Raw genomic sequence first — 26,623 nt, 5'->3', positions numbered from 1 at the left:
AAACACTACGATTTTATGATATGTCATCTAATAGCTTCTGTAACATGCTGGTCTCAATACTAAATCAAGAGAACAGTGTCTAATGGCTGAATCTAGTATGACATCCCAGAAAGCTGTTGAAATCACTGTTTCTATGGAAATTTCTACAAGGGAAATCCAAGGGGCTTAATGGATGTGCAAAAGTACACATGAAGAGAAGTATTTTCATGCAGCATAGCCAGTTTTCAGGGATGTTGCTGAGATGGGTCATTCTGAGGGAGGTGCTGGTGTAAATCATTGCCGTTGCTGGTAACTTAACAAGCTGACTCTGCTTATCAACAAAGGAAATGACCACAAAAGACTGGTACTGGCAGATGAAAGGAGGGAGGGAGGAATAAAGCAGTTGGCAAGAAAAGAGCCAGCAGCTGCTACAGCATGAGTGAAAAGTAAGTTTGTTTGTTTCTGTATTGTTCACCCCAATTTGTTCATGATCCCATCGCTTGGAGGAGAACTGCTCCAGATGGAATCACGGTATCACTTATATCAAACAGTGTTGTAGCGTGGTATTCTTCCTATTCCTTCTGGGGCTAAATTATGCAGAAGGGGCATGAGGAATTTGGTCATCCCATATCAAGGTTGTCAAGTGACCGAGGGAGATGAAGGTCGAAGGCTACCAGTATGCTGTTTCCCAGGGGACAGAGAATCCCTGCTGGGCTGTGGCTTGAAGCGATCTAGCTAATTGCATAGGAATTTACCCAGCTTTGAAGGTGAGATTGGGCTAACTGCAGTCATGCAGCTTTCTGTTTTGAAAAACTGGCTAAAAGGAAAGACAACATCCCAACATTAACTATTAAGCCAGCTCTGATGTTGCAATACTCAGATCAAAGGTCTACAGAGTTGTGGAACATCTATTCAGGGCTCAGACATCCATCATATGTGCATATATACAAATGATAGCTCACGTTAAGTGGGAAGGAACCGTACAGTGAGTCTGAGTATATGAAAATTTCAAAGCAGCAATAAATCCAACGTTACATGCAAAACAATGGTGCTTCCTTGTATTGAAAATCTTTCCTTCCTTTGTTGTGAGTCAAAAGTTTAGCAAAACCATGTATGCCAAATTTATTTGCAAAACCTGGAGTAGATTAAAAAAAAAAGCAAAAAGCTAGGAGTAGCTAACAATAGTGACGCATAACGGATTGTACTGCTCCCAATGTTAAACATATGAGATAATATCAACATTGTCTCAGGAACTCCGGATCAGACTCCTGGCCAATTAAGTTATAGAGGCAAGGCACCAGGATTTCACTTGAAATGTTGAGGGTTAGCAGGAAAAATGGTTAAGGGAGGGAGACGAAAAATAGCTTCGTGTTTACCTTTTAGGAGTCTTAACTCAGCCCATACAAATCTTCAGGAATTATAACCTATGGAAAGGTAACAGTGGTGAGGCAGGCCCTCAGCAGATGTGAAGTATTGTAACTCCATCTGAGTCTTCTGGAACTACATGTATTTCTGGAGCCTGAAGTTGTGGCCCTAAGGAGAGTTTCTGCTTTGCGTTCCAGCTGCAAATATGCACAAAAGCAGTGGGGTGTCAGATCACTGTGTGCTGAAGGAGAACAGCACCGTGTGCTGTTGTGTATGTACGATATTTAGCATAACAGCATCTTAGATCTTAATAGTGGCTTTTAGCTAGTACAGCGAAACAGTTAAATTCATAGTGTATCAGGTCAGAGGAACATCAGGACACTGATTGGGGTGGGTGTGTATTTTCTTTTTAAAGCAATGTTGAATAAAAATAAACTTCTTTGTGAAAAGTATTTTTAAATAACACTGAATAGCTCTGAATAAAACACTTAAAACCAGACTGGCTGCCTAGGGATTGTCTCTCTAATTCCACTTTATTAAGAGGGACTATGACTGTTGAAAAACAACTAAAATGTTTCCACGCATCTTTTATAGCAAACATCCTGTTTAGCTTTTTCACTCAGGTATTATCGATCTGGTTTTATTCACGCTTGTGAAAAAAGCTTATCTTGCCCGTAGAGAAGTCCAGTCTGAAAGGCAAAACTATGAGGAATCTGCAGGCAATTGGAAAACACCTGCTGGAATGCAAATGGCTGGTACAGTTTTAGTGCAGGCATTCATCCTGGTGCACCTGCCATTAGTAGCAGGACATACCTAGCACAACTCCCTTCTGGGCCCAACTTTGCATTAGAAAATCGAAATGATCTATATTCTTTGGGAAATTCCAGATGAAAAGAAGTTGAAGACTACTCCCATCTCTCATGTGAATCACTGATGTCTGCAAAATCCAGACTTCACTTATGAACACCAGCAAAGCCCCTGAAAGAAAAGTGCCTGAAGATGAGCAGCATGCAAAGGAAGCTGTGCTGGATGCTGTGAAGGGTGAGTGCCATGCTGGAAAGGTGATTCTCTTTGGTGCTGAGCTACCCCAGAAACCATGCCACTGTTTAGCCAGCTCTAGGCCTATGAATGATTCCACTGACTTATTTCACTTGTGCACAAAGTTTAGAACTTTTTGGTACAGTACATATGTATACACATGGGTCCACGGTGGCCAGGGCTGTTTAATTTCAGAGCAAGATCCATCTTTTAAAAAAAGTTATTTTCTTTAGCTGGATTTCTAGTTGCCTGTCCTCTTCCTCCCAAAAAACTTCTATCCCCTTCCAATATCATCTTGGCATGAAAACTTTAACACCCCACAACTCAGCTGTCCATTGCTAACAGCCAGAACGCCTCCTCCTCATCTAAAATTATATCCCCTCTTCATCTAAAACTACAGTAATTAGTCGCAGTGCCCAATGCTGGAAGTGGAAACCCCGGGGAAATTCAGAATTGGAACTGTCTACATTCGTTTCCCAAGGTTAATTTGGGGAGGATTGATGATGGGAGTGGACATGTTCAGCGCTTGAGCAAAGTTGTCAGCCGGGACGGGGCCGCGGGGCCGCGGCCCCGCAGGGTCTGTGTGTCCGCTCCGGGCCCGGCGGCTGAACTAGTTGCAGGGGAACGTGCCCTGGTGCCCGCTGCTAGGACAAGAGCCCCGGTGACCCCCGGCGGCACCTGGCAACCGAAACGCGCCTTTGCCGGAGGGAGGGAAGCGGCTTCGGGAAGCGGCGTGCGTGCGTGCCGGTGTCCCCGCGCCGCCGTCCTCCGCTCGCCTCCCACCGCCGGCCGGCCCCCGCCCGCGCCCCGCCGCCGCGCTGTCCCCGCCTGCCGCCGCGCCCGGACAGCCGCGGGGGCGGCCTGGCGAGGCGCCCCCCCTCCCCAGCCGCCGCGGGAGCCGGCAGCCGGCGGCAGGGGAGGAGCGGAGCGCACGGCTCGGGCCGCCGCCGCCAGCCCGGCCGGCTCTACGGGGAGGCGGCTGCCGGAGCGGGGCTGCGGGCGCGCCGGGCGGGGCCGCCCCCCGGCCTCTCCCACCGCCCCCCGGCCTCTCCCGCCGCCCCGCGGCATGGTCGCGCCCGCCCTGCGGTGCCCCCGCCCCGCGCCTGCCGCCCGCCCGCCCGCGCCGCCGGGGCCAGCGGGAAGATGGATGGGCACGTCCTGGGCTGGATCGTCCTGCTGTGGCTCGCAGGTAGGGCCGCGGGCGGCCCCGACGTGTCTGTCCCTGCCGTGCCCTGCCCGGCGGGCTCTGCCGCCTTCTTGAGGATGGAAACGGGAGGTTTGGGGAAATGCCCCGGGAAGCTGCGGAGGGAGCCAGCGGCGGGTGGGGGTCTTTACGGGGGCGTACCGCGGCGCAGTTTGGGGAGACTTCGCGGAGAGGGGCCGGTCCCGCTGGGAACGGGGGGAGGCAGCCGGTGCCTCCTGCCGGCCCGGGGGCGGCCCCGAGGGGCCCCCGGCGCTTCGGTCGGCGGAGTGCGCTTGGGGCGGGGGGCGGCGCGGAGGGGTAAGGGAGCGCGTTTGTGGCGGAGACGGTGGGAGCCGGCCCGGGGAGGCAGCAGGAGCGCGGGGGGGCCGGAGTGTCCTTGGCCGCGGTGCAGGGGGGGATGGCGGCAACCCTCCTCTCCCCCCGCCCGCCCACGCCGGGTCGGGAACAATTGCAGGAACTTCTTTGCCGGTGTTCTGGCCGCACACGCCGTCTAAGAGAGAGGTGTGAGAGGGGGGGGCTGCTCTGCCTTTGCCCCTGCCCCGGCTTCCAGGGGGCAGGATCCGGCCTTCCCGGTGATGGTGCGGCAGTGCCCAGGCCTTTGTAAGCGCCGGACGGGGCTGCCTCCCCCGGCACAGCTCGCCAGCCGCCCCTTGCCCAGCCGGCTCCCGAAGAGGTCGGGCAAGCCCTCCCTAAGCAAGGGGGAGGGGAACTGGGGGGGGGGGGGGGTGGAGCGGAGAGGGCTCTGCCGGGGAGAGAGGGCAGGGGAACAAGCTGCAAGGGTCTGGGTCAGAGCTGGACGGCGAGGGTAGGGATTACAGCAGGATGAGAGCGGCAGGGCAGCCGGGAGTCGGGGGAAAGAGGGGGCTCTGCCCGGGCAGCGGCAGGATCTGCCGCCTCTGAGCCGGTGCAGCAGCCAGGCACAGGCAGGAGCAGGAGGCTTTAGGAGAAGCTGCAGCAGGCTCGCTTCACCAGGCAGGCTGGTTACAGGCTGAAAGAAGAAACAGGCACTCCTGGATTAAGTGGCATATATTTCCCACCACCACCAATGTGTCCCACAAAAAAGACCTCAGCCTCTTCTGTCTTCCTATTCAGATTTAGGATTCACAGGCAGTAAATTTCGGCTTTTAGTCATAACACCTCTCTCCCACCACCCACCCACCCCTTTCCTTGCTTTTTCACTCTGAGTCATCTTCAACACCGGTGCCTGCCTACTGCTCCCTTCCAGGGTTTCATGGCCTCATCTGGGGCTTCGGCAGCTTCCAACTCATCCTCCCTCCTTGCCTTCCTCCCTGCCATTTGGCTGCTTCCGAACATATCCCGCTTCACTGAGTTGGTCTGGAGTGCCAGCACACCCACAGCTACCGCTGCTTTCTTGCTAGCCATAGGAGTGTGCTGATAAATAGCATCCAGGGAGTGGTAAAGGAGTACAGGGTGTAGATAAACATGACATAACATTCCTCTCTCTTTTTAAAGAGCTTCGTTATCTGGCTAGATCAGGACTTTTCCATCAAGCTAGAAAGCTGGGCTGTTGACACCTTTCTCCCTCCATTAAAGGTAGTTCATGATTATTGGCAGCTGTTTGGAGCATGCAAGGTCTGTGCAGAGAGAGAGGTACCGCTGCGGTAGGAAGACCTTCCAGTCTCCTCTAGTCCTGGGCTTTTGAGGCAGGACTGCTTGCTGCTGGTGCTGTCGACTGCTGGCAGGCAAAGGCTTGCGGCAGGCAACAGGTTAGCCATAGCCGTGTGCCGAGAGATGGAGGCACCGAGAGATGTCCACTTGTTCCCCTCCAGCCTCCTGGCAGCTGCCACCCAGTGATAGAGCAGGCGGTGCTGTCCCATTATGTGGCTGAGAGAAAGCAAATAATCAAAGATGTGTGTGTGAGGGGGTGAGTGTGAGCGTGTATGTGTGTGCGCAGAAAAGGGAGAGAGGCTAGCAAACATGGATTCAAGATTTTCCTCTCCCCAGTGGCTGTGCAAAGGAATGAAAGGTCTGCATCAAGGTAAGGAGCCCTAATCCATTCAGAGTGGTACACTCCACTTTGGGAAAGAGAAGTGGGGGTTGGGAGGTGGAGGGGCCAGGGTAAGAGGCAGAGTGCAAGACAGGGACAAAAGGGAGCGAGAGAGAGAGAGGCGCTCTCTCCCTCTTCTGTCCCCTCCTCCCCCCCTGAGGTGAGCTGAGAAATTTCTGATTTGCACTCATAGTTCCTTTCCTCCCAGCAATAATTCCTCTCTGTCCTTTGTTTGTCTTTAATTTTTGACTTTTGCCTTTATCTTTTGTTTGGTTTTGTGCATTTTGACTACTTACTGCAATTTCAAAAAATCCTGTGTGAGGTACAGTGGATTTGTTTGGCTTCTCTTCCTCCTGCCCTGCTCTCCCACGTGCCTAAAGCTCGTATTTTAGTAACAACAGCAAAAGGATGAAGAGCAGGTCATCCTTTATTCCTTCCTAGGAAGTCGCACAGGTTAGGATATGTGTAGGACTGTGTTCTTCTCATTCTAGAAAAAGAAGTTACAATTTGCCAAGTATCCTTAAGCCCCTGTGTAAAGCTGGTTCTTGTAAACTACCAAGTGCAGCTTGATTCTGGAATGAATCCTCCCCTCGTGTTTACCATTATTCTTACTAACGCTGTAATTCCTAATGCATTTAAAACTGGAGAGAAGTGTTACACTGGAGACTGAACTCCAGTGTTATCTTCAGAACAAGCAGAGCAAATTCTTTCCTGCTTCACAACTCAGGCTAAGCTTGGAAAGATTACAGTTAGAAGACTGTCCACATTTACATGTGATCTGCTTTCCCTATTAAGTAATTTTTCACCAATAATTTAGCACTCACTACCTGTTTACTCTCCCTAAGCAGAAGAGCCACTGCAGTGCAATGGTGTAGTACAAAGGCAGGTAGATTTACTACCTCTGCTTTCCCAACCACAGTTTAGGAGAGCAGGCAGAGGGGGCATGCTGGAGCACAGCTGTGCTTTGCTATTTCCCAGCCAACTGAGTGGAGTTCTTGGGAAGGCAGGGAAACGGATGGATTATTTTACCTGCCTTGAATTGAAGTATTCACCTGATTTCCCTTGTCTGGCTGCACACAGCATAAGTATAGTGTAACTTGGAAGAAATCTTGCATTTATCTTACTTTTTATTCCTGTGACATCACCTTGAGTGGGAGTGGCACCAGTGGGAATCTCGTTGCTGTCCTAAGGACAGGTGTTACGGCTTGGTGTTGTAAGTCTTGGAGAGATTCTTCCCATTTCTTTTCCTTCATTCTCAGGCTTCTGGTGGTGACCAGTTGCTGAGCGATAGTGCTGGGAGTGAATTCAGGGATGCTGAACCAAGACTGTAAACCAGGAGCCATCTGACAATTGTAACAACTTTCAGACAGTAATAAGACAGGGTGGATTTGATCTGATGGCCAAAGCTGACATAATTCACCTGAAAATATCCAGGGTGACTTCTGTGACGGTGTGGAAGGGGCAGGTTGTAAGAGAGTGTAATGAGCGCAGGGAAGCTGGTGAAGAGAGGCTGATACCTAGAAAAGTCCATGAAATATCCTGAGCTCTTGCGAAAGCCTTTACACAGTCCCTGCCATTTTGGGGCTGTGCACTTCCCTAGAGAAGTCAGGAGCCTGGGGCACCTGGGGGACAGCATCATGGAGAATGGGGAAGGGCAAGGAATAGTCCAGTGTCTGCTGCAGTCACCTTGCAGAGTCTGGGCTCTACCCTGCATGGAGTGTTTCTGTATTGAGGTTCTGTGCTGTGGGTGCAGGGTGTGCAAGGCCATGCTTTTTTCTGACTGCTTTGGTTTTGTCCCTTTCCAGGTTAAGCAGTTAGGGAGCTGAAATTCTCGGTTTTGCTATAGAGCTGTAAAAAGCAGTACCATGCTTTCACCTCAGCTGCAGCTGACCTATTTAGGCATTGCTTTCTTGCTGGCTAAAAAATTGACAATTGGTGGCCACGGAGCTAAGAACACAGGTCTGATAGGAACCAGACCAAGACATCCAATTAATTTCCCATAAACCACTCAACAAAATCTGATGGTGATGGCTTTTGCTGATAAATTGCATGGATTGGATTTAGTCCAGCATGAGTAGACAGAAGTCTGTACAACACAATCTCAGTGATCCCACTGGCTCTCCATTCACCTGTTCAGACATCTGTTTAACATCTCTAACGTTTCAGTCTTGAAGCCCCGATCTTGCACTTCCTGATTCAGGCTTGATCCACCTTTGAAAGTCCAGATGGTTTGCCTATATTCAGCAGCAGGGGAAAGAATACTTTTACTTGATGTGTAGTAGCCAAGGCACAAAAAAAAGAGATATTAGCATCCTTTTGCCCAACAGTTTATTTTGTTTGGGAAGTGACATGAACTACCGTAGGAGCACTGTCTCTTACCAATAAATGTACGCTTTTCTGCCAAAGCCCTTAGGTATAGTCTAGGAGTAGTTTTCCTGAAGTGCCTGGTTCAGGGTCCAGGGAGTTCCTGTTCTCTGTGCACACTGCCACTCCTGTCCATAAAGATGCATCAAACTGGGGGGATGTAATTTTTGTAATTTCATAGCATCTGCTGTCCGGCCTCAGGCAAGGGGGAGTGTGAGCCAGATAATTGCAAGGAAAGAGATGTGATGTGTGCACAGATAGGGAGACCCATGCTGACCTGAAGAGTAATGTGTGCTGCCTTTTCTTGGACTCAGATCTTGCCTAATGCTAGAAGGATGCAGTGTCTATGAGACCTGTTACACTGAACTACAGTGTTTGGCTTTGCCATCTTGTACAGGGATTAGTGCTTCAGATCACCTTTATTCTAACTAGATGATCTTTAAGTTCCCTTCCAACCCAAACCAGTCTACGGTTCTATTCATAAAGGCTAATTTGAGGCTGTGTTGTGAAGCTAAATCTTTTTGGGATTCATGTAGCCTCAGGGAGGCCTAGGGTCCCCCGGAAGGCAACTGAAAAGCAAGAGCTTAAATTATCGCCTCTCAGTTGCCTTCTCTCTTTTACTCATGGAAGGCACTTGGGAAGATCAGATTTACAAGGCTTAAATGCGCGTTTACAAATATCCCCTCTGTAATCACTTCCTGGAATTTTCTTTAATCACCACTAAAATGTATTAGTGATAGCTTGTGTGTAATGTTGATTGCATAGTTTGAATGCGTAATCTGAGGATAATTTAGGAAAAGAGTCGGAGAAAAGAGACATACACATTGCCAGTGAGAAACAAACAAAGCCCATACAATTCTATTTCTGAAGTGTGATTATTTTTAAGCTCTTTCTCTGAGAGTATATATTTACACATGCACAGACACATAACCATGGATTCTTTTTATTTTCTGAGAGTAAGGATATCTGTGTGCTTTAAGATGCACTTGATTAGTATTTGCAGACCTTTTTCTGGGGATTTAGGAGATCAAGAAAGAAGGAAAGCAAAATTGTCATGTAGTCATGAGACTCCCACGAGCTACATTTCTTCTTGTGAAAGTTCAAACATTGTGAAATTCACAATGAACAGGTTGCTGCTCTGGAGCATTTACATGATGATTTTGAAATAAGGGCTAATCTTGCTCTGTCTGCATTAGTCAAAACATAGCAGAGCACAATTCAGTTTCTTTTTAGTCCTACTCGTATTAAACTAGACAAAGAACTACCACGTTGCTGTTACTAAGCTTGTCATCGTTTTTAATATCTTTCACTCTTTTTTGCTCTGCTATATAAACAGCCCAGAGTTCCGTCCTGTGACATATCTGAGACTTTTCTTATCTTGGCTAGTCTCTTGAAGATTTTTGAGGTCAGCAGTTTCTTCTTGAGGTTCAGGAAGTCCTAAGCTTCCATATGTGAACTCTGTAACTCACATGCATGGGCGTAGCTCATAGGTGTAAAGCCATCATCTTGCCTTCAGCCAGTTAAACATCTTCTTGGCCTTTTCGATGGATGCTGTTACAGTGGTGACGTACAATGTGAATTGATTCCGATAATTTTTTTTTGGCAGAGGAAATAACAGGTGTATAATTTCCCAGTTCAGCCCTATATAATTATATATAATTTGACTTAAATAGATCTAGAGTTTCCACTGCTCCAGTCTCTCAATCTGAGGTACTGTGTTGCTCTTAAGTGCTATTTTTGGAAAGAATCTGAAAATAATACTTCAAAAGTTAATGAAGAACTTGGGATAGGATATAGAAGATGCTGGATAATGTATTGCACATCTCCCAAATGCTTTTGGGAAGAAGAATTCCTGTGTTTTTCCCAAAGCTGCTTTTCTTTTCTTTTCTTGATACAGACATTCACATGGTGGTGTGGTGGGGAAAGTTAGTCAGATGGGAATTTGCTAAAGCTCAGCTAATCATTTATTAAAGCAGTCCTGGCCTGCCAAACTCATTAATCTCATTAACAGGGAAGGAGGGCTACGGTGCATGGTTAGCTGAAAGCACTGTGTTTACTAAGCAGTGTACTTCGTTCACAAGGGAAAGATTTAAATATTCACTGTGTCACTGTTTTATCCTTGAAGCTGAAGTAACGTGATGAGTCACTTGATCAGCTCATGTCACATGCTGGCTATGGCCACAGACTCTGCGTGGGGTCAAGCACAGAGTTGCCAGATACAGGTCTGACCTGCACCTGTTTGTTTTTCAAGGTGTTCATCATGTCTCTTGCATTCAGATGCAACCAGGGAAGCGCAGGTCTCTGGAGAGGAGAGCATAAGGCAACATCACCACTTGGTTCACCTTGAGAAGCAAGTGGTGACATTCTCTTAGTGCTGCATGGCTGCCACATTTCTGCCCCTCGAGTCCTTGGCAGAAATGTCCCAGCTGCCACTTCTTGAGTTCTCTCTCTGCTTACACCTCAGGAAAGTGGAGGAGCTGCCTCATACCCCTGTTTCTTCTGTGGGAGCATCTTGTTGGGACCTCAGCTATGTTTTGTGGTACTCTGGAGAACATCCACACTTCAGTGTTTGGGTTTGGGTCCAGGCACTTCTGGCAAAACTAGTGGCATCTCCTGTGCAACTTCCACATGGCGCAAGCACAATATGCATAATGCCATACATTCATTGTATACATAATGCAGCATTCCTGTGCAAATGCTGTAGCACCACTGTGCAATGCAAGCACAAGGTAGTCCTCAGAGTGAAGTCCTGCCTAGATCAGTAACTCTTTGTTACCATCAGTGACTATCTTGCCTCTCTGAAATATGCTGTCTCCTAGGTTCTGTCTATGTGGTGTTTTTTATCCCTTGACTGGTATTCAATAGACTTCATTGTGATTTACAGTTTGGACATTGATAACTTGTTGAATATTTCAGTGTTGGTCCAGCCTTTTCACTTCCCTTTGGTTCTGACTCTTGATCATGAGATCTCTGCTTGCTTTTTTGCTTTTCAGATCTGCAGCAGTCTCCCACTTGACCTTGTCCCTTCATGCCTGCTGTTGTCATACTGTTGATGCATTTATTGCTCTCTGTCTGCTTTAAGCTCCAGTGCTTTAGTCTATACCTTTTTTTTTCCTGTCCTAAAGATATCACCTGTCATTTCACTTTCTTTTGCCAGCTTCCATCTCCTTTTCATCTCTAGTTTCTGGAGTGGGTGGTTTATTTTTGCTGACTCCATTTCCTTTCCTTTCTACATCATTTCTTAATCTCCTGCAACCTGGCTCCAGCCCTTTGAAATTGTGTTGACCTAGGCTGGGACACCTTCTTCAGCTTCTTCCAGATGAATGTAAGCTTCCTGGTTCCCTTCTGCTTCCTATACTTACCCCGATACTTTATCCTTACTCTTTTCTTCTTTCTTCACATTTCCCTTTCTTTCCTACTGCTTCCTGACATCAGGAAGCCTTTCTTTGTCCTCAGTCTTTCATTTCTCCCTAAGCTTCGCCTAAGTCCATCAGTCCCTCCTGATGTTGTGTAAACATCCTCTTCTGCTTTATTCTCTTGGAAGTTTCCTTGTGTCTTGTCCTCTTTTTTGTTGGGCACTGCTATGGGCGTTGGGGTGTATGATAACTGAGTGTAGGGAGGTGCAATCATCAACATTTTCCATATTGAAACAGATTCCCTTTTGTCATATGAACCTGCGCCATCAGATCCTGCAGCCCCTCAGCTGGAGAGAGTGACTGGTTACAAACTTCCCCTTTCTTAGATGCCCTCTTCTTGCTCCTGGGCTGTTCCTGTGCCTCCGCAGACAGCACATCCCTGCTTGGGAAGGTGTCAGTATGTGTTTCCAGTGTTGTGTAGTTGCTCTCAGTCATTGCTGCCTGCAGGTCAAGAAGGAAGGAAGCAATGAGGGCGTCTGTGGAACGTTTCGGCCATTCCCCTGTGGGTAGATGGAGTACCTCGGTCTCCCGAGGGCTCTCTGCAGGCATTGCTCACTGACTCTTAGCTTCTCCCCAAGCTACGCAAGGCTGTGGCAGCAGTCCCATGCATCTTTTCAGAGGCCTTAATATATCAGCTCCAGGCTGTGGCTCTCCTGTCAAATGGTAGATAAACATTACATGTTGAATTCCATATCCTCCCTGAGAATGTGAAAAACTTGAGTGTTTGGGCCATTTTTCTCTGCACCTTTCACATGGAGCAATTTCTCTCAGTGCTGCATGCCAGCCCTGGCAGGAGCTGTATGATTTGGATCCACTCCTTCATGCATCTCTAGAATTTGGCAGAGCAAGCAGCACTAACTGGGCACCAGTGCACAACAGGCTGGGCCAGGCACTGTGTGCTGGCTGAGGAGGTGTGATGCCACTGAAATTGGGAGGGAGGTGACTTATTTTGCATTGGGATTATTATGAACTAAGGATCTGGCCCCTTGGCTGACCTGTAGAAGTGGAGTATGGCCATCCCTAAAACATTTCCTCTTTGTGAACCTGCCATAGAAGCTGTGAATCATCATGCTGCTGTCTTAGGGTCTCTGTGGATCATAAGAATACTACATTTGAGCCTTCAGCCTCATCGTGCGGTATTTTGTTGTGTGGCTGCAGGCTGTGAGAAAAGCAAACTTACGCTGCCAACGTCCATGCTTACATACATTGAGGAATGTTGCACCCTAGCACCTGAAAGAGATGGACATTTTAATTTTATGTATGTGGGGAGAATGATGCTATGATAGGAGCAGTAGCTCCCTCTTCAAGCAGTGCCAAGGCATATGATGCTTATGCTTTTGTCTTTTAGCTGAGGTGGAAGGATTGCAGGTCACTGTGCCTGAGAAGAAGAAGGTGGCCATGTTGTTTCAGCCTGCTCTGCTCCGCTGCCATTTCTCTACTTCTTCCACCCAACCAGCTGTGGTACAGTGGAGGTTTAAATCTTACTGCCAGGACCGGATGGGAGAAGCTTTGGGTATGGCAACTTCTGGTTTACAAACAATGAGCAAGAGGAACCTGGACTGGGATCCCTACCTGGACTGCGTGGACAGCAGGAGGACAGTCCGTGTCGTGGCCTCCAAACAAGGATCTGCCGTCACTATAGGGGACTTCTACAAGGAAAGAGATGTCAGCATTGTCCATGGTAACTCTTACCCCAGGGATGCTTGGTGGGGGTTGGAATGGACACTTGGCAATTTGGGGTACTGGAGGTGTTCAGTAATTGTTCAGGTAGCTCACTTAGAAAAGGCTGCTGGAAGGGAGCTGTTGTATGCCAGACATTTAGGATTCAACCAACCAAACCTAGACCCAAAAGTAATTTCCTTTAGTGCTTCCCTTCATCCCACTCCATGTAGGTGTCTGACCCTGACACAGTGTTCTTTTTCCCTTTGATGAAGTGGAAGGGTTTTATTCCTGGCTTCTGCATATTGCTCTGTGTATAGATTTTCCTTCACAAAAGCATGCCAGTGAGAGAGGTACGAATTCAGACTCTGCAGTCTAGGTTTTTCTTCCTTGCAAAATCCACTGATTTGTTCCCGGTTCTGAAATACCAAAATTATCCTACAGCTTGTGTTTGCTCAGCTGTGGACTTCACCAGCCTACCCTGTCATGAACCTGAACCCACACAGCCTTGGGCAGTGTCAAAGGAAGAGATTTCCATGGGGTGAAGTCAAGTTGGGTGGAGACGGTGGGTGTGGGGGGAGCAGGGTCCTTACACATTTGGTCTGGAAGGCTGTGTGCGAAACCTTGCCCCTCAAAAGTACAAGGCTTCTGCTTGACTTGGGAGACCACCTAGCCAGAAGCAGAGGCTCCTTGGTGTGGAGGGCATGTGATCAGCCTCAGCAAGGGGGAATATTTTCCTTTGTCTCCCTGTAACCTCTTTGGCGGGTCACTGAAGCACTGTAGAGGAGACACTGTCTAAGCCCTTCTTGCATGGCATGAATACTGTTGGGACCCCAGGTGATAGGCAGGACAGAGTGTGACATTAGTTACTTCTCCTGCTCTCGGCACTTGCAGAGTGAGCTGCCTCTGTGGCGTTTCCTGTCTTCCCACTACAGCCACAGAGTCCTCAGCCTGTTGTTTTTTCCTGAATACTGTAATATTCTGGATAAAGTTAATCCCTCTTCTTAGTAAGGAAATGAAATGGATTTGGGACATGGAGATGGACCCAGTGCTTTCAACACTTCACTCTTGCTAAAGGTGTTGGAGGAAAAGCCTGACTTTTCTTTCTTGCCTTTCAGATGCAGACCTTCAGATTGGGAAGTTGATGTGGGGAGACAGTGGGCTCTATTACTGCCTTATTATCACACCGGATGATGTGGAGGGCAAGAATGAGGAATCGGTGGAGCTGCTTGTGCTTGGTAAGCCCTCTTGCCAGATTGCTTTTTCAACAGATAGCTGATGTATCTTTCCTTCTGCTCTCTTGCTCTCTCTACATATCTGTATACTGTATTACTATGGGTGTAAGATCTATGTGAAACAGTCCCTGCAGTACCTTCACCATTGCCTTGCACCTTGTGCAGTCATTCACACCTAGGCAAAGTGGGTGGCAAATGCTACCAAACCAGAATAGTAATGTTTACACCCACACTGCTCACACATTCCACAGGCGTAAATGACTACAGAAGGTGCAGGGCTGTGGAAAGTCAGAACCCTTGTTTTTAAGTCATGAAACAATAAACTTGCAGCCAAGTGAACACTTGAGACAGAGTCTTTTAGAAATAGACACCCAGACCTTAAATTTTATGCTTTTTGAAATCTTTTAACATTCCCTTCATCTTACTTTTCTGACCTGTGAGGATGTCAAGAAGCACCATGTTTATCTGCTTGAGTGTGTCAGTTTGGGAGACTTCCCTGTCTGCCTAATTATATTTGTCCAGTTCAGGGTGCAGTTTCACAGTCACCCTAATCAGGTGTAAGGTCAAAAAAGCACCCATCCCAGCTGGGGGAGTTGAGCCTTTCAGTGACATTTGTTGACACCACCTTGGGCCAGCTACATTTCACACCTAGACTGCCCCAGGAGAGCAAGATGAGTTTTTCCCAACTTACCTTAAGATTGACTGACATCAGTGTATGTCTGGTCAGCATGCTCACATGGTTGTTGGGTGTACAGATTCTGTATGTCATGTGAAGGGAAATGTTAAAAAGTTTGGGTCTATGGTGTGTAGGTGGTACGTAGAGGCATACGGTAGAACATGTCTCTCAAGTGCCCTTGCTGCCCTCCCTAAGGTCAGAGTTTAATTGACATTTATATTTGGAGCTGTAGTTGTCATCACAAAGTAAACCAGACTGAATGGGTGAGTGACTGTTCTAACAGCGCCATCAGCTCCCCTCACTCCTTGAGGTGTCAGTCAAGCAATGGACAGCTGGAGGATAGATCCCTCCAGGAAATGTTACACCCTTACCTAAATCCACAGTGTGACTGTGTATCATGTGCTAGTTAATAACAGGTCCAAGACTGACCTGTGTCAGTTCAGGTGAGGTTATCTCTGCCAAGTGGCAGTGGTAGCTGTTAGGTAGCCTCTCCAGAGGAGATGTCTGTGGCTGCGTGGTGATGGGCTGCTGAATTTTGTCCCTTCTTCACCTTCCAGTCCAGGATTTGGTGTCTTATTTGTGTCTGCAACTGTGCTCAGACACTAGTGATGAAACAGTACCATGGTAACAGGAAGAATCTGTTTTTCAGTGTGTACAGAAGACTATGTGGGGAGAAACCAAAGAAATCCCCTCCTCTGAAGCTGGCTTGATGAAGACCCCAGCCCCAGTTTGTTGTGGTTATGTTGGGAGGAAACATGTAGCTTAGGCTGCATTACCTTGACTGCACCTGATTTTGTTTGCTACGGCCTGTGGGTCTGACCTTGCACTTTGTGAAGCACTCGAAGTTTGGCAGCAGCATGAAAGCATACTTGTCATGGGCATACTTTGTTCTGCCTCATGCTGTTTGGCACAGCTTGTGTGTATTTCTTTTCCTGGTAGTGTGTATGGAGACAACATGCCAGGTTTCGGAACGATTCCAGGTTACCTACCCATTTTCTTCCCTTCCTTCCCCTTCCCACCTTATTCTTTTCCTTCTGCCTTTGCTGGTATTTTTTATTTCTTTTCCTTTACCTCTCCCCATTGATGGCTAAAGGAGGAAGCAGCCATTGGTGAAAATACAGTTTCTTAATACTCTGTCATATTCTGGGAGATTTTTTATTCCATCCAGCTGCTTGGAGGGAGACAGTGAGTATGGATGTAGACAGGAGTGGTTCCACAGTCCTAGGGGACATTGGTAAAACAGTTTTGTTTGCTCTTTTGCTGTTCACCGCTCTTTGGTTGGAACCCATGTTCTGTGTTAGAGTGGCTGGAGCAGTGGAGGGACAGTGTCTGCAAGAGATGCTGCCATTCCCACAGCACATTGCTGTTTGCTCCCCGCTGACGGTGGTTTTTCAGATATAATTTACATTACTTAGTTTGGGGCTGCTGCATGATTTAAGCACAGATTAGAATTTTGAAGAGAGCAGAGGTTCTGCCCGCTCATGTTATCAGTGGGGGTAGACAGAAAAATCAGAATAGAAAAGGAAACAGGAAATTACCCCTTCTGGTGGTTTCATATTAATGCTAAGATGAAAGGTGTGTTTAGGTTAGAGAAAGGTACTGCTGCACAGGGCAGTTCAATATCATGTAGAAACCTTGAAAGGTCTGAGAGGCAAAAATGGCAGATACCTAATAACATCAATAAATTAATGGAAATTTGCTTAGCTAAAAGTGGAGGATCCTGCTTTTATACAGTGAATTGCACCATTAAACATTGATCAAAAGCTGCTTTATCACAACTTGGATCAAAATCCAAAACCTAGAGCAAATTACATTATTGCTTTTTTCTTAGGGAAGCGATCACAGAGACTTCCAGTGAAGTCTTAAGTAGCCAGTCAGCCTAGGTCATGATGGCATTGCACGTTGAGTTTTATCACCTGGATGTGCCAGTTGACACACAAAGCAGCTGAACAACTTTAGGCGGCATGAGAGAATCCCATGTGCTGTCTTCATTTCAGGCCTACTTCAGAACAGCATATAAGCATTTATTTATATCCATTTGTGCTCAGCAAAGCTGATAGGATTTATAAAGCATACCTGATGTTAAGCATGTGCTTATGTGCTTTGCTGAAAAGACTGTTCAGTAGGTTTTGCTTAGTCAGGGACTTTAACCCTCTCTAACAGAATCGGTGCAGGCAAGGCAAGAGGGATAGTAACCTCTGTGCCTCAGAGATGCAGGAGGAGATTGGCTGGCATTGAACCTCCTGTAAAGTAAGGAAAGAATTTAAATTAAAAGGTACTATTACACTTTTATTAAATATTTGTATTTTGGTGGCATTTCAAATCTCCAGATGGGGTCTAGCATGCTGGAAACTGTATGAACTCTGCTTCTGCTGTAGCAGGACTAAGCTTAGCAACTCCACAACAGGAGTAACGTGATGCTCTCTGCACTGATTTGTTTACTAGAAATGTAGAACCCTTTGCTGACATTACAACTGGACTAGTGAAGCCATTTGCAACTTTACACATTTTTGGTTTTTAGAACGAATGTGATTGACTCAAAAAGGCTGAATTTAAGAAAGTCTTAAAAGCTACTGTCTTAGTAGCTAGCAGCTGAGTGTCCTGCTTCTTGAAACACAGACAGTGCTATTAATCAAACTGTTATTCATAGTCCCTGTGCACTGCTTTTTATACGAGAATGTCGGTCGGCTTCAGTAAAGTCATTCATTGCAGCCTTTGTTGAAGGGAACTGCAGTTGTACCGGTGCTGTGGATGCAGGGTGCCTGGAGTAACCTTTGAATTAGAAGTACAGGCAGTGGCTGCGGATAGCCCATCTTAGCATCACATGACCCAGCTGACATCAGGAAGCAGTCTAGCTTAATTGCATGGGATTGTGTATAACCCAGTATGCCTTTTCGAGAGCCAGAATTTACTAATCAGTTGCAGGGTCCTGTGAAAGCAGCTATACTGCTCCTTTCCCAAGCTGGTATAGCTGGGCACAGCTGGCTACCCTGAAATGTGTAGGTCTGTGCAAGGTTGGCAATGTTTACATTACAAGATTTTACATAGCTTGGACATGCTTCATGAAGTGGTGGCTGCATTCCTAAGAACATGTCAAGTTCCTGGAAGAGGCAGGAAAGTGATCCACTAATCTCAGTTGTTGGATTGATACTTTGGTTAGTGATCCACGTGCTTTGCTAAGACATCTATTGCCTGTTTTTTTTCCCATCCAGTTCAGCAGCTAATGCTACATAAATTATATATTAGTGAAATATTATTTTATAATTAATATTTTAGAAGCTCTGGCTCCTACTGTTGTTACGCTTTAAACAACAACAATTAGCGCTTGAAGTTTTTGTTAATTTCCAAAGTCAGCTAGCATTTAACATTGTTAAACTGACATCTTTGGTAGTAGTTTGTATTACCAGCCAATACTGATACAGCCTAAACCCAAAATCTACCAAGTCTAATGCCGACAGGTAGCAAAGAATGTAGATGCATATTGCACCGTAATGAATGTACTAATAGAGGCATGTGTTGGCTTTCAGGGAGGGTAAGAATCTCTACTGGGACATGTGTATGGTGTGCAATGCTAATAAGACAGTTCTTACTCAGCAAAGTGACTCAATAGCTGGTATAAATATAGCATAGCCAGGTTTTGAGTCTCTTGTGTGCCAGGAGAGACTGTATTATACAAGTTGATGTGGTTTCGGAGACAGAGAAGTTCTTGGCAGAATTTTCCCTTACAAGACGATGGTTTTAGGATTTTGCTCTGTTTCACTGACAAGCTGCCAGTAGCATCTGAGCCAGTACTTGGTCACAGTGGTTGGCAGAGGTGTCAGTGCTGTTGGCCATGTGTTGGAGATGAGAGGGCCAGATCTCAGCTGGGGAGGTGTCTGTAAGCAACTTCACTTTGAGGGCTCTCTGACCTTGAGCTGCATCTTGGTGGCCAAAGGTGGGTAGGGCCAGCAGGTGAAGAAGTGATTGGCACAGGAGCCCTCCCTTTGAAAATCCAGGAAAGGTGCTGATGCCAGGAAGGCTGCTCCAGGAAGGCTGCTCGTATCCTCCCACTGCTGACATGCTCATCCTGTCCTTGCTAGGTGCTGCTGCCCTGTGCCACCTTTGTAATCTGGGTCCAGTCCCCCTCACCCTACCCCAGTCTACTCCTGGTTACCTATTTCACGCCATTTAGAAGTGCTACTTGTTGCCAAGGTGTTTTTACCCCTCTTTTCCTCCTTATTTGCCAGCGACAGCCACATGCTGCTTACAAAGGAAACTGGCGTGATTATAAGACCTCCCTTACTAAAGTAGCCATGGCAACAGCCTCCTTGGAGGTCTTTGTTGCCTGCTAAAACTTTGATCTCCAAGAAGGGCTGCTGCTGTTTCTCCCTCCAATTGAAGGGAAGGATGGGAAGAAAGGATAAAGTTTGCTCCAAGCAGAGGGAGCACAGAGGAACTCACTGCAGACTCATGGTCTCCCAGTAAATCTCACAGCAGCTTCCTTGGAAAAGTATCTAATTTACAAGGGCCACGCTTCCTTGCCTGTGCTTTCTAGCCTCCCCTCGGGGCAGTGTCACTTGCCAGGGGCCTCTTGGCATGACGGCTCTGCAAATTTTTTGGCCCATGAGGAAGTAATAGTTCCCTCTGTAGCTGCTGCCTCCCATGGTCCCATTGTATGGCTGTGGAGTATGACTCTGGAGGCAGCCCTCAACAGGGAAACTAATTCAGCAGTTATTCCCATATTTACCCAATATTTATCACATTTATGCGATTGCCAGTATTTTACCATGTTTCTGTACTTACCCAGTTGCCATGTCCCTGACTGCACCTGCGCCTACTTTATTCATGTCATCATTTCCTTTCAGCTGCACCACTTACCCTAATTATTTTTGTGTCTCTCCTCTGCAGACTCTCTGCTAATTGTCTGCTTGACTTCAGGTCCTCCCTGATCTGCTGCTATTTACTCTCTCACTCTGCCACCCGCCTGCCTCCTGGGTGTTAAATCCTGTCCTCGCTCACCTCTTCTGTATCTCTGAAACTCGTGGAGCTGCTCTCCAACCCCCTCAGCTTTTCATCTCCCATTGCTCCTCCTGCTCTCTACTGCTGCGCTCCACCAGTGCAGGCTGGGGGCTTGCGGGCTCCCTCGCACTTCAGGGCTGGCTGGGGCCTGGGGTGTGCGGGGGGGCTGCTGAGAGGCTGCTGTGGGTGGGTAAAGCCCTGCAACAGCACGGTGCGAATAGAGATGGGAGCGTGTCCCAGATCCATACTGGAATGAGGACAAGCTCCTAGCTCCAACAGAGCTTGCCTGGGACAACCCTGGAAAAGGGGGCCATCGTCTATGCCCTCTTTCCCCTGGGGGTGTCTGCTGGGGATCGGCGGTAAGCTGGCACAGAGGACACGTAGCCCTTGTGGGTGGGGGGGCACAGTGACTTGGCAGCCGTGCCCAGCCACGTCCTGGGCTGCTGTAGTTCTCTTTCTCAGGTGGGCAGAGTTGCCGTGCAGATGTGACGTGGCCAGAAGGTCTCTCAGCAGGATGTTTTACTAAATTGTTTTCTCCCTGCCAATGTACCCCAGCCCTCCACCTTAAAAGTGTCCTGGAAAAAAAAAAGCAAGAGAAGTGAGGTGAGCTTAACGCCCATGGAAGAGGCAGCCTGGGTGTAGAGAGCTGGGAGGGCACCGGCCACGGATGCTGTGGCAGCCTCCTGGCTGGCGTTTCAGCCACGGGTCCAAAAGGAGACCTTGCTCGCTGAAACGCTGCCCTCCCTGCCGCACCTTCGGGCACTGTGCCACCCACTGCCGTGCCACCCTGGGCTCCCCCCTGCCAGCTACCGCCGGGCTTTGGGGTGCGCCTGTGCCCGGGCAGGCAGCACTTTTGCACCACTTGTTGCTGGCAGCAGCGGCAGGAGGAAAGTCGCCTTCAATGAGGGGCAGTGGTGGGAGCCTCCCGTTGCCGTGGCAACCGCAGGGCAGCCATGGCAGCAGCCCCGGCCTGTTGGTTGCACTCACTAAGAGGGAAGCACTCGGTGCGGGGAAGCATTATCAGTGAATTAATTTGGCCCAGGATGGGGAGGGGCCAGAGCTGGGGTGCGATGAAAGGTGCTGGGGGCATGGCAGTGCAGAGGCAGGCTTTGTGCTTACTAGCTGTCAGCTGGGCTAGTCAAGGCAGCAGAGTTCAAGCTGAGCTGTGGCGGGGTTTGCTGCTGCCTTGGGCCCTTTCGGGCTTTGTGCATCCCCCGCAGGTGGCTCTGGGGCCTCCAGGGTTGTGCAAGCCCTAGGGCGACCAAATTCCCCAAGCAGATACTCAGCAGAGCCAAGTGAGGTTGCACAAGCAGGGAAATAGTTGCTGCTCATAGGTAGCACAGAGGAACTACTTCGGTTGTCTTTGTAATGAGTTAACCAAGGTCTCAAGCACTGTTATTTTTGACATTTTTGTCAAATGGTGTTTTGACATAAATGACATATTTAGGTGCTTCTTCCTGCTTGAACATGTGCGTCCTCCTGGGGATCAGGAGGCACCTTAAGAACCGGCACTAGCAGGGACTGAGGCTCTTTGGGTAGGTTCAAAATAACGCAGGCACCTATTTAGATGTGAAATGGAGCTGCTGGTCTTGATAGGTGTTACAGATCTCAGCCCTAAATCAGCATATACCTGGAGCTATTTGTCTGTTGGCGTCTGCTCTCAGACTAGGGCTGCATGTGGGCTTGTGCAGAGTTAATAACATGTGGGAGGCAAGCTACATGCCTGTGTCTGCTCATATGTTCAGTGTGTGTGTGGTTCACATGTACATTGCTCACATATACACACACACAGAGGCCTGTGAAAGAATTCATATTTTTTGCGTGTGCTGTGAAAATATGGCATATGTTTAATATGCACGTGGCACAATGTAAATCTAGCGTACTATGACGAAGGCATACATTTGGTGCATGTGTTTGGAGCCTACTTGTGGCACCCAAGACCTAAGCCACGCATAAGTTATATATGTGCCTGTATCTTGTGAGCAGAAAGCATACATGAGCACTTTCCCATAACAAGGTAGTTGTGAGCAGTTTGGACACTTGATCCTTCCAGAAAAAGGAATGCAAAGTGCAAAGAATGTAATGAAATTGTGTATGTGGATGAAAATGTTGCAGTAGACTGATGGCAAAGAGTTGAATTTCAAAGTGGTAAATGAGGAACAGTTATCTGAAGGACCACCGTTGTACCTTTTGCTAAGGCTTCAGGAGCACCTTGTCATGATGGCGTTACTGTGAGTACTAGACAGCTTTGATGAGTTGCAACTGGTTGCAAAGCACTGCCTGCATTCAGAGTGTGTTTGTTATGGCCCCAGCAGGCATCCTTGTGGATTTTTGATTTCTACAGAACCTCTGCTGAAGCACTGAGAAAAAACGGACAGTGGGAATTTGATTAAAATACGCTTCAAGGAAAGACTAGAGGCAAGGAACTTGGGATCCAGTTCATCATTGTGTCTGAGTGCTACTTAGTGCAGGATCTGAAGGGCATGTGGGGAGGTCAAAGGTAGCTTTCTACCACTTTTGCACTGGCTTACCCCTAGCTGCTTCTGTTATGTTATATCCACAATGTATGTCTTCAGCGTGCAGCTTTCCTACCCTATGCATGTCTTTAAAAAGCCTAGCATGATCCTGGTGCTATATAAAAGAGTACGCAGCCTAGCTGCACATAGGGGTGTTCTGCCAGTGCACAGGTTGTGTGAGTTATAGCTGAACACTGTGCAGGATATCACTGAAGTATGCCAGACATTCAGTGCCAAAACAAATAGGCACCAAGCTGCCTTTGGGCTTGGATTTGTTGTATTCAGTTACAAATTAGAAGTTGACTTGCTTTATTTTTTTTCCTTTTCTTTTTGCGAAGTGACTCCACAAATTTCTACAAGAAATCCTTCCCTGGTTGGTTTGCTTTGCTTGAGAGTTGGCCTTATATCACACAATCTCACCAAGTTGCTTGTGCATCTTGAAATAAATAGCACATACTCACAGGCATGCTTCAAGACTCCTTTCCCAGAGCTGTCTCTGCGGTTGCAGAGCCTCACACAGAGAGCACCACCCACAGGAGTTGGATGCATGTGGCTGACTTGTCAAGGGCCTTGGGTTAAAGATGTTTCACATCCATCCAAACTACATCAGTACATTCTTGAAAGTAAACAAAGTCCTTCTCTTTGAGGGATGTTGTGCATTTCCAGGAGCTTTTTGCATGTGTAGAGCATAACTCCAGAAAGGTGTTGCTGTGTAACCACACTAAAGGGACCTCCCTCTTCTTGTCATTTTGTGCCTAGATTGGAGAAGCTCTGTTCCAGATTCTTTCCCCCCCAGTTCTGCTGATAAAGATAAAATGCAAGGACACAGAAATGGCAGAAGTGCAGAGGCAGACACCAGGCATCGAGCAAGATGACACCTATGGTTGATAGGAGTTCACTTAACAGAGTGCAAGTGGGCTGATGAGGAAGGGGACTGGAGGCTAAGGCAGGGGCTGGGGAGTGTGTTTTTCCTGCAGTAACCTCTCTCCTTGTTCTCCTCCTTCTGTCTTTTCTAGGCAGGACAGGGCTGCTTGCTGATCTCTTGCCCAGTTTTGCTGTGGAGATTATGCCAGGTATCAGTCATTTCACCCTTCAGTCATCCAGTCCTCTGTCATCTTGTCTGTTTATTTTTCTGAAGCATCTTTATGTGGTTACATTTCACTCTATATGTGTGTTTTATCTCATAATAAAAAGAGAAGAGCCTATCGCTTAGTGGGAGAGTGTGTTGGGTTGAGATCTGAGAGAGCTGATGCTGGGACTTGGGGGAGGAATGGCCATGCTGAGAGCCAACATACAGGGATGGCAGATGTCATGCTAGGATCAGTGTGACAGCAAAAATGCCAGCGCTGTTGAGGGGTGGTTTTATATCAAGATCTCTGCTCTCTCCCTGCTAGCACAAAGGTAACGCTGCTCCAGCATGCAAGACCTTGGCAGCCTCATGTGACCCTATGCTTTTGTACGTCAGCTACTCATGCAGTACCACTCCCCAGACCCTGTCCCACGGGTACCGTTATAGCCATCACCACAGATGGTAGCACAGGAGGTGCTAGAAATAGAGCACTGCTTAGCAACCCATCAGTGGCACAGTCCCTCTTGTGCTGCATGGTCAGGGCATTATCTAGGTAACACCAGGTGGCTGGACCAGACACGAAAGCTCTGTGCCCATGACAAATCCCTTGCTAGCCAAAGTAATGATAGCTACCAGTACTGGTACTCCTTGCAGAGGAAACGGAGACCCTGCAACAGATTGTCCTTGAAAGGGAGGAGGTGTGAGAACGTTTAGCCCTTGAGTCATCTGAGCATCCCCTGGCGGTGCCCAAGGAGCGTTTCACATGTTTGTGCAAAAATGTAACTGCACATAAATGTGTGAAGCTATTTTCAAGTCTGTCCCAGAGATGCAAATGGAGAAGGCAGACGCTCCTCCACCTCCAGTATAAGCCAAAGCTCCCTGGAAGTTCAGCGTGGCAGGAGAGTGATTGGTTTTTCAGCACAGACAAAAATTTATTCTCTGCTGCCTAACGCTTTTTTCCCCCTGCCACTATTTACAGTTTTATTGAATGGGTATTAAATTCTCTGTGTTGGCCAGGTAGCTTTCTGGTACTCTCCCTGCATGGGTATAAACAACAAGGAAGTGTAAAAGGCAGTGGCAAATCACTTTTCAGCTGTTGGCATTGCCTGTTACCTGAGTAAACAAAAGCAGCTGCTGCTGCAAGCACGAAACAGTAGTTTCCAGACAGTGAGGACATGCAGCATTTCAGCCTGGTAGTCATTTGAATCTCAGGGTTACACAGTTGTATGTGCAACTAGTTGTATCCCATTTTGTGCGTGAAGGAGGAGCCAGCAGACTCTTTTGCCATTTTCTTAACCTCATCAGAGAAGCAAATGGTCTAGCTTTCTGTGAAGTAAAATCCTTCCTGATTCATTGGTCCCTGTGAGTGGGACACTGATTTCAAACATCCACGCCTGGTGCTGAGTGACTACCTTGCAATGTGCAATGTACATATTAACCTGACCTTTCGTACTCCTCAAACTTGTTCAAAGACTACAGATACACTTAGAGTGGACTTGCTGTTTGCCTTTTTCCCCTTTACCAGGCTTTTATCCTATGGAGTGGTTGTGAACTGTTCACTAATAGCTCTGGAGATCTGACACCTGAGCTTCATTGCGTAGCTGTGGCTGGCCGCTTCTGTCATTTGATACTATTTCACCACCTTCCGTCTATCAGTGATGGTCATAGAGAACGAGATGAGAACACGGCAAAAGAAAAAGTCACTGAGCTGTTGCCCTGCTTGGATTGGCACAGATTAGGCAGTATGGGACTGGAAAGGGTAATCTGGCTTGCTCTCCTGCTTGCTATCCTGAGCGCTATGTGATTTCATCCTTTCTGTAAGCTTAGCAAGTTTAAGAGTATTCTTTCTCCCATTGGATCACTTTCTTTGATATGCAGCTTCTAGCTTCCATCTACGTTACTTGTGGCCTGTTTACGCCCATTTATGTAAGACCTTTTAACTATAATACCTGCTTTTTCTGCTAGCATTCATCCTCCTAGCATATTTATAGGCAGCAGCTAGGTCTGCTCTCAGCCTTCTTTTTAATAGACTAACGCAGCAAGCTTCAGCGCTCCTGCAGCAAGGCAGACCTATCGAGTCCCTTCATCCCCTCATATCCACGTTTTGCATGAGCTCCAATCTGAATCCATCTTTTCTTCTACAGACATGGCCAGAGCTGCATACCATCAGTAACTTCAGATGAAGTTACATGGAGGCCTTGTGTGATAGCATTAATATTGCCTTAACGTTACTGGAAATGTCATCTTTATTTGGTATAGGATTACATTTGCCATTTTTGTGGCTGTATTGCATAGGTGGTTACAGTTGCCCAATGATGGAATAGCATAATAGCATACTGGATCATTTATCCTGTTTTTCAGTTGTTGTCAACTAATGAAGTTCTGTTCAAAACAGAAATTGTTCTTAATCTTTGAACATGTGACCCTGAAAGCATTGCTGCATACCTTGAAATTCAGTATATTGCTGCATTTCATGTTTCTTACTCTAGGCCCAAGGACAGCTGGCCCTTTCTATAACACACCCCAGTCTTCATCTTTAGTGACGCCACCTCCTACCTCTTACCCTCAAGATACATTAACACATTCTTATTTTCTGTTTTCAAGGTTGTTCATGAAAATACTAAATAAGATAGCTCCTAGAACCAGCACTTGAGGAACTGTATCAGTAATCTCCTCTCAGCTCTTACTTTTCCATTTGTGAATGCTTCCCCCTAGTTTTTCCTTGGCCATTAGCTGAATTTTTCTCAGCATATAGTAACTTCACCAAAAAACCCCAAACTAATCCACAAGAACCGAAATGAGCTGCAAATTTAAATGAAGTTCATGTTTCAGCCAAAAAAGAAATAAAATATTCAAAAAATGTAAAATATTTCACTTGACACTTCTGAAGTGAAGTGTTTTGATTTGTAAATGCCAGATGTTTCAGTGATGATTTTTAAAGGAGATTTTAAGTTCTAGATTAAAAATGGCATGAAAGAAAGGGAATTATTTGTAAAAGAGTTAAGGAAGACTCCAGCAAAGCAGTGAGTTTTACTGCTGTTCAAACAGTGCTGTGGATGAATCAAAAATGACGCTTCTTATTTTTGCATTGTATAA

At 47.2% G+C, this 26,623-nt stretch overlaps 1 protein-coding gene across 5 annotated transcripts in view; it reads left to right on the top strand.

The window, feature by feature from the left end:
* The first annotated feature begins 3,211 nt into the window (after nucleotides 1-3,211).
* Nucleotides 3,212-26,623, top strand: part of ILDR2 (immunoglobulin like domain containing receptor 2) — a 36,530-nt gene continuing 13,118 nt past the window's right edge. The window contains exons 1-4 of one of the 5 annotated variants that reach the window (XM_055702108.1): nucleotides 3,212-3,571; nucleotides 12,723-13,055; nucleotides 14,152-14,271; nucleotides 23,475-23,531. In XM_055702108.1, the coding sequence (XP_055558083.1) occupies nucleotides 3,526-3,571; nucleotides 12,723-13,055; nucleotides 14,152-14,271; nucleotides 23,475-23,531 (556 nt within the window). In that variant the 5' untranslated portion in view covers nucleotides 3,212-3,525. Of the gene's footprint in view, nucleotides 3,572-5,323; nucleotides 5,586-12,722; nucleotides 13,056-14,151; nucleotides 14,272-23,474; nucleotides 23,532-26,623 lie in introns of those variants that run through there. The other 4 variants (XM_055702110.1, XM_055702109.1, XM_055702107.1 and 1 more) reach the window with 4 other exon arrangements.

This window comes from Falco cherrug, chromosome 2 (assembly GCF_023634085.1).
Source record: "Falco cherrug isolate bFalChe1 chromosome 2, bFalChe1.pri, whole genome shotgun sequence".
In the NCBI taxonomy this organism is placed as follows: domain Eukaryota; kingdom Metazoa; phylum Chordata; class Aves; order Falconiformes; family Falconidae; genus Falco; species Falco cherrug.
Note: the sequence above shows the minus strand (reverse complement) of the source record. Positions and strands in the feature narration are given on the sequence as shown.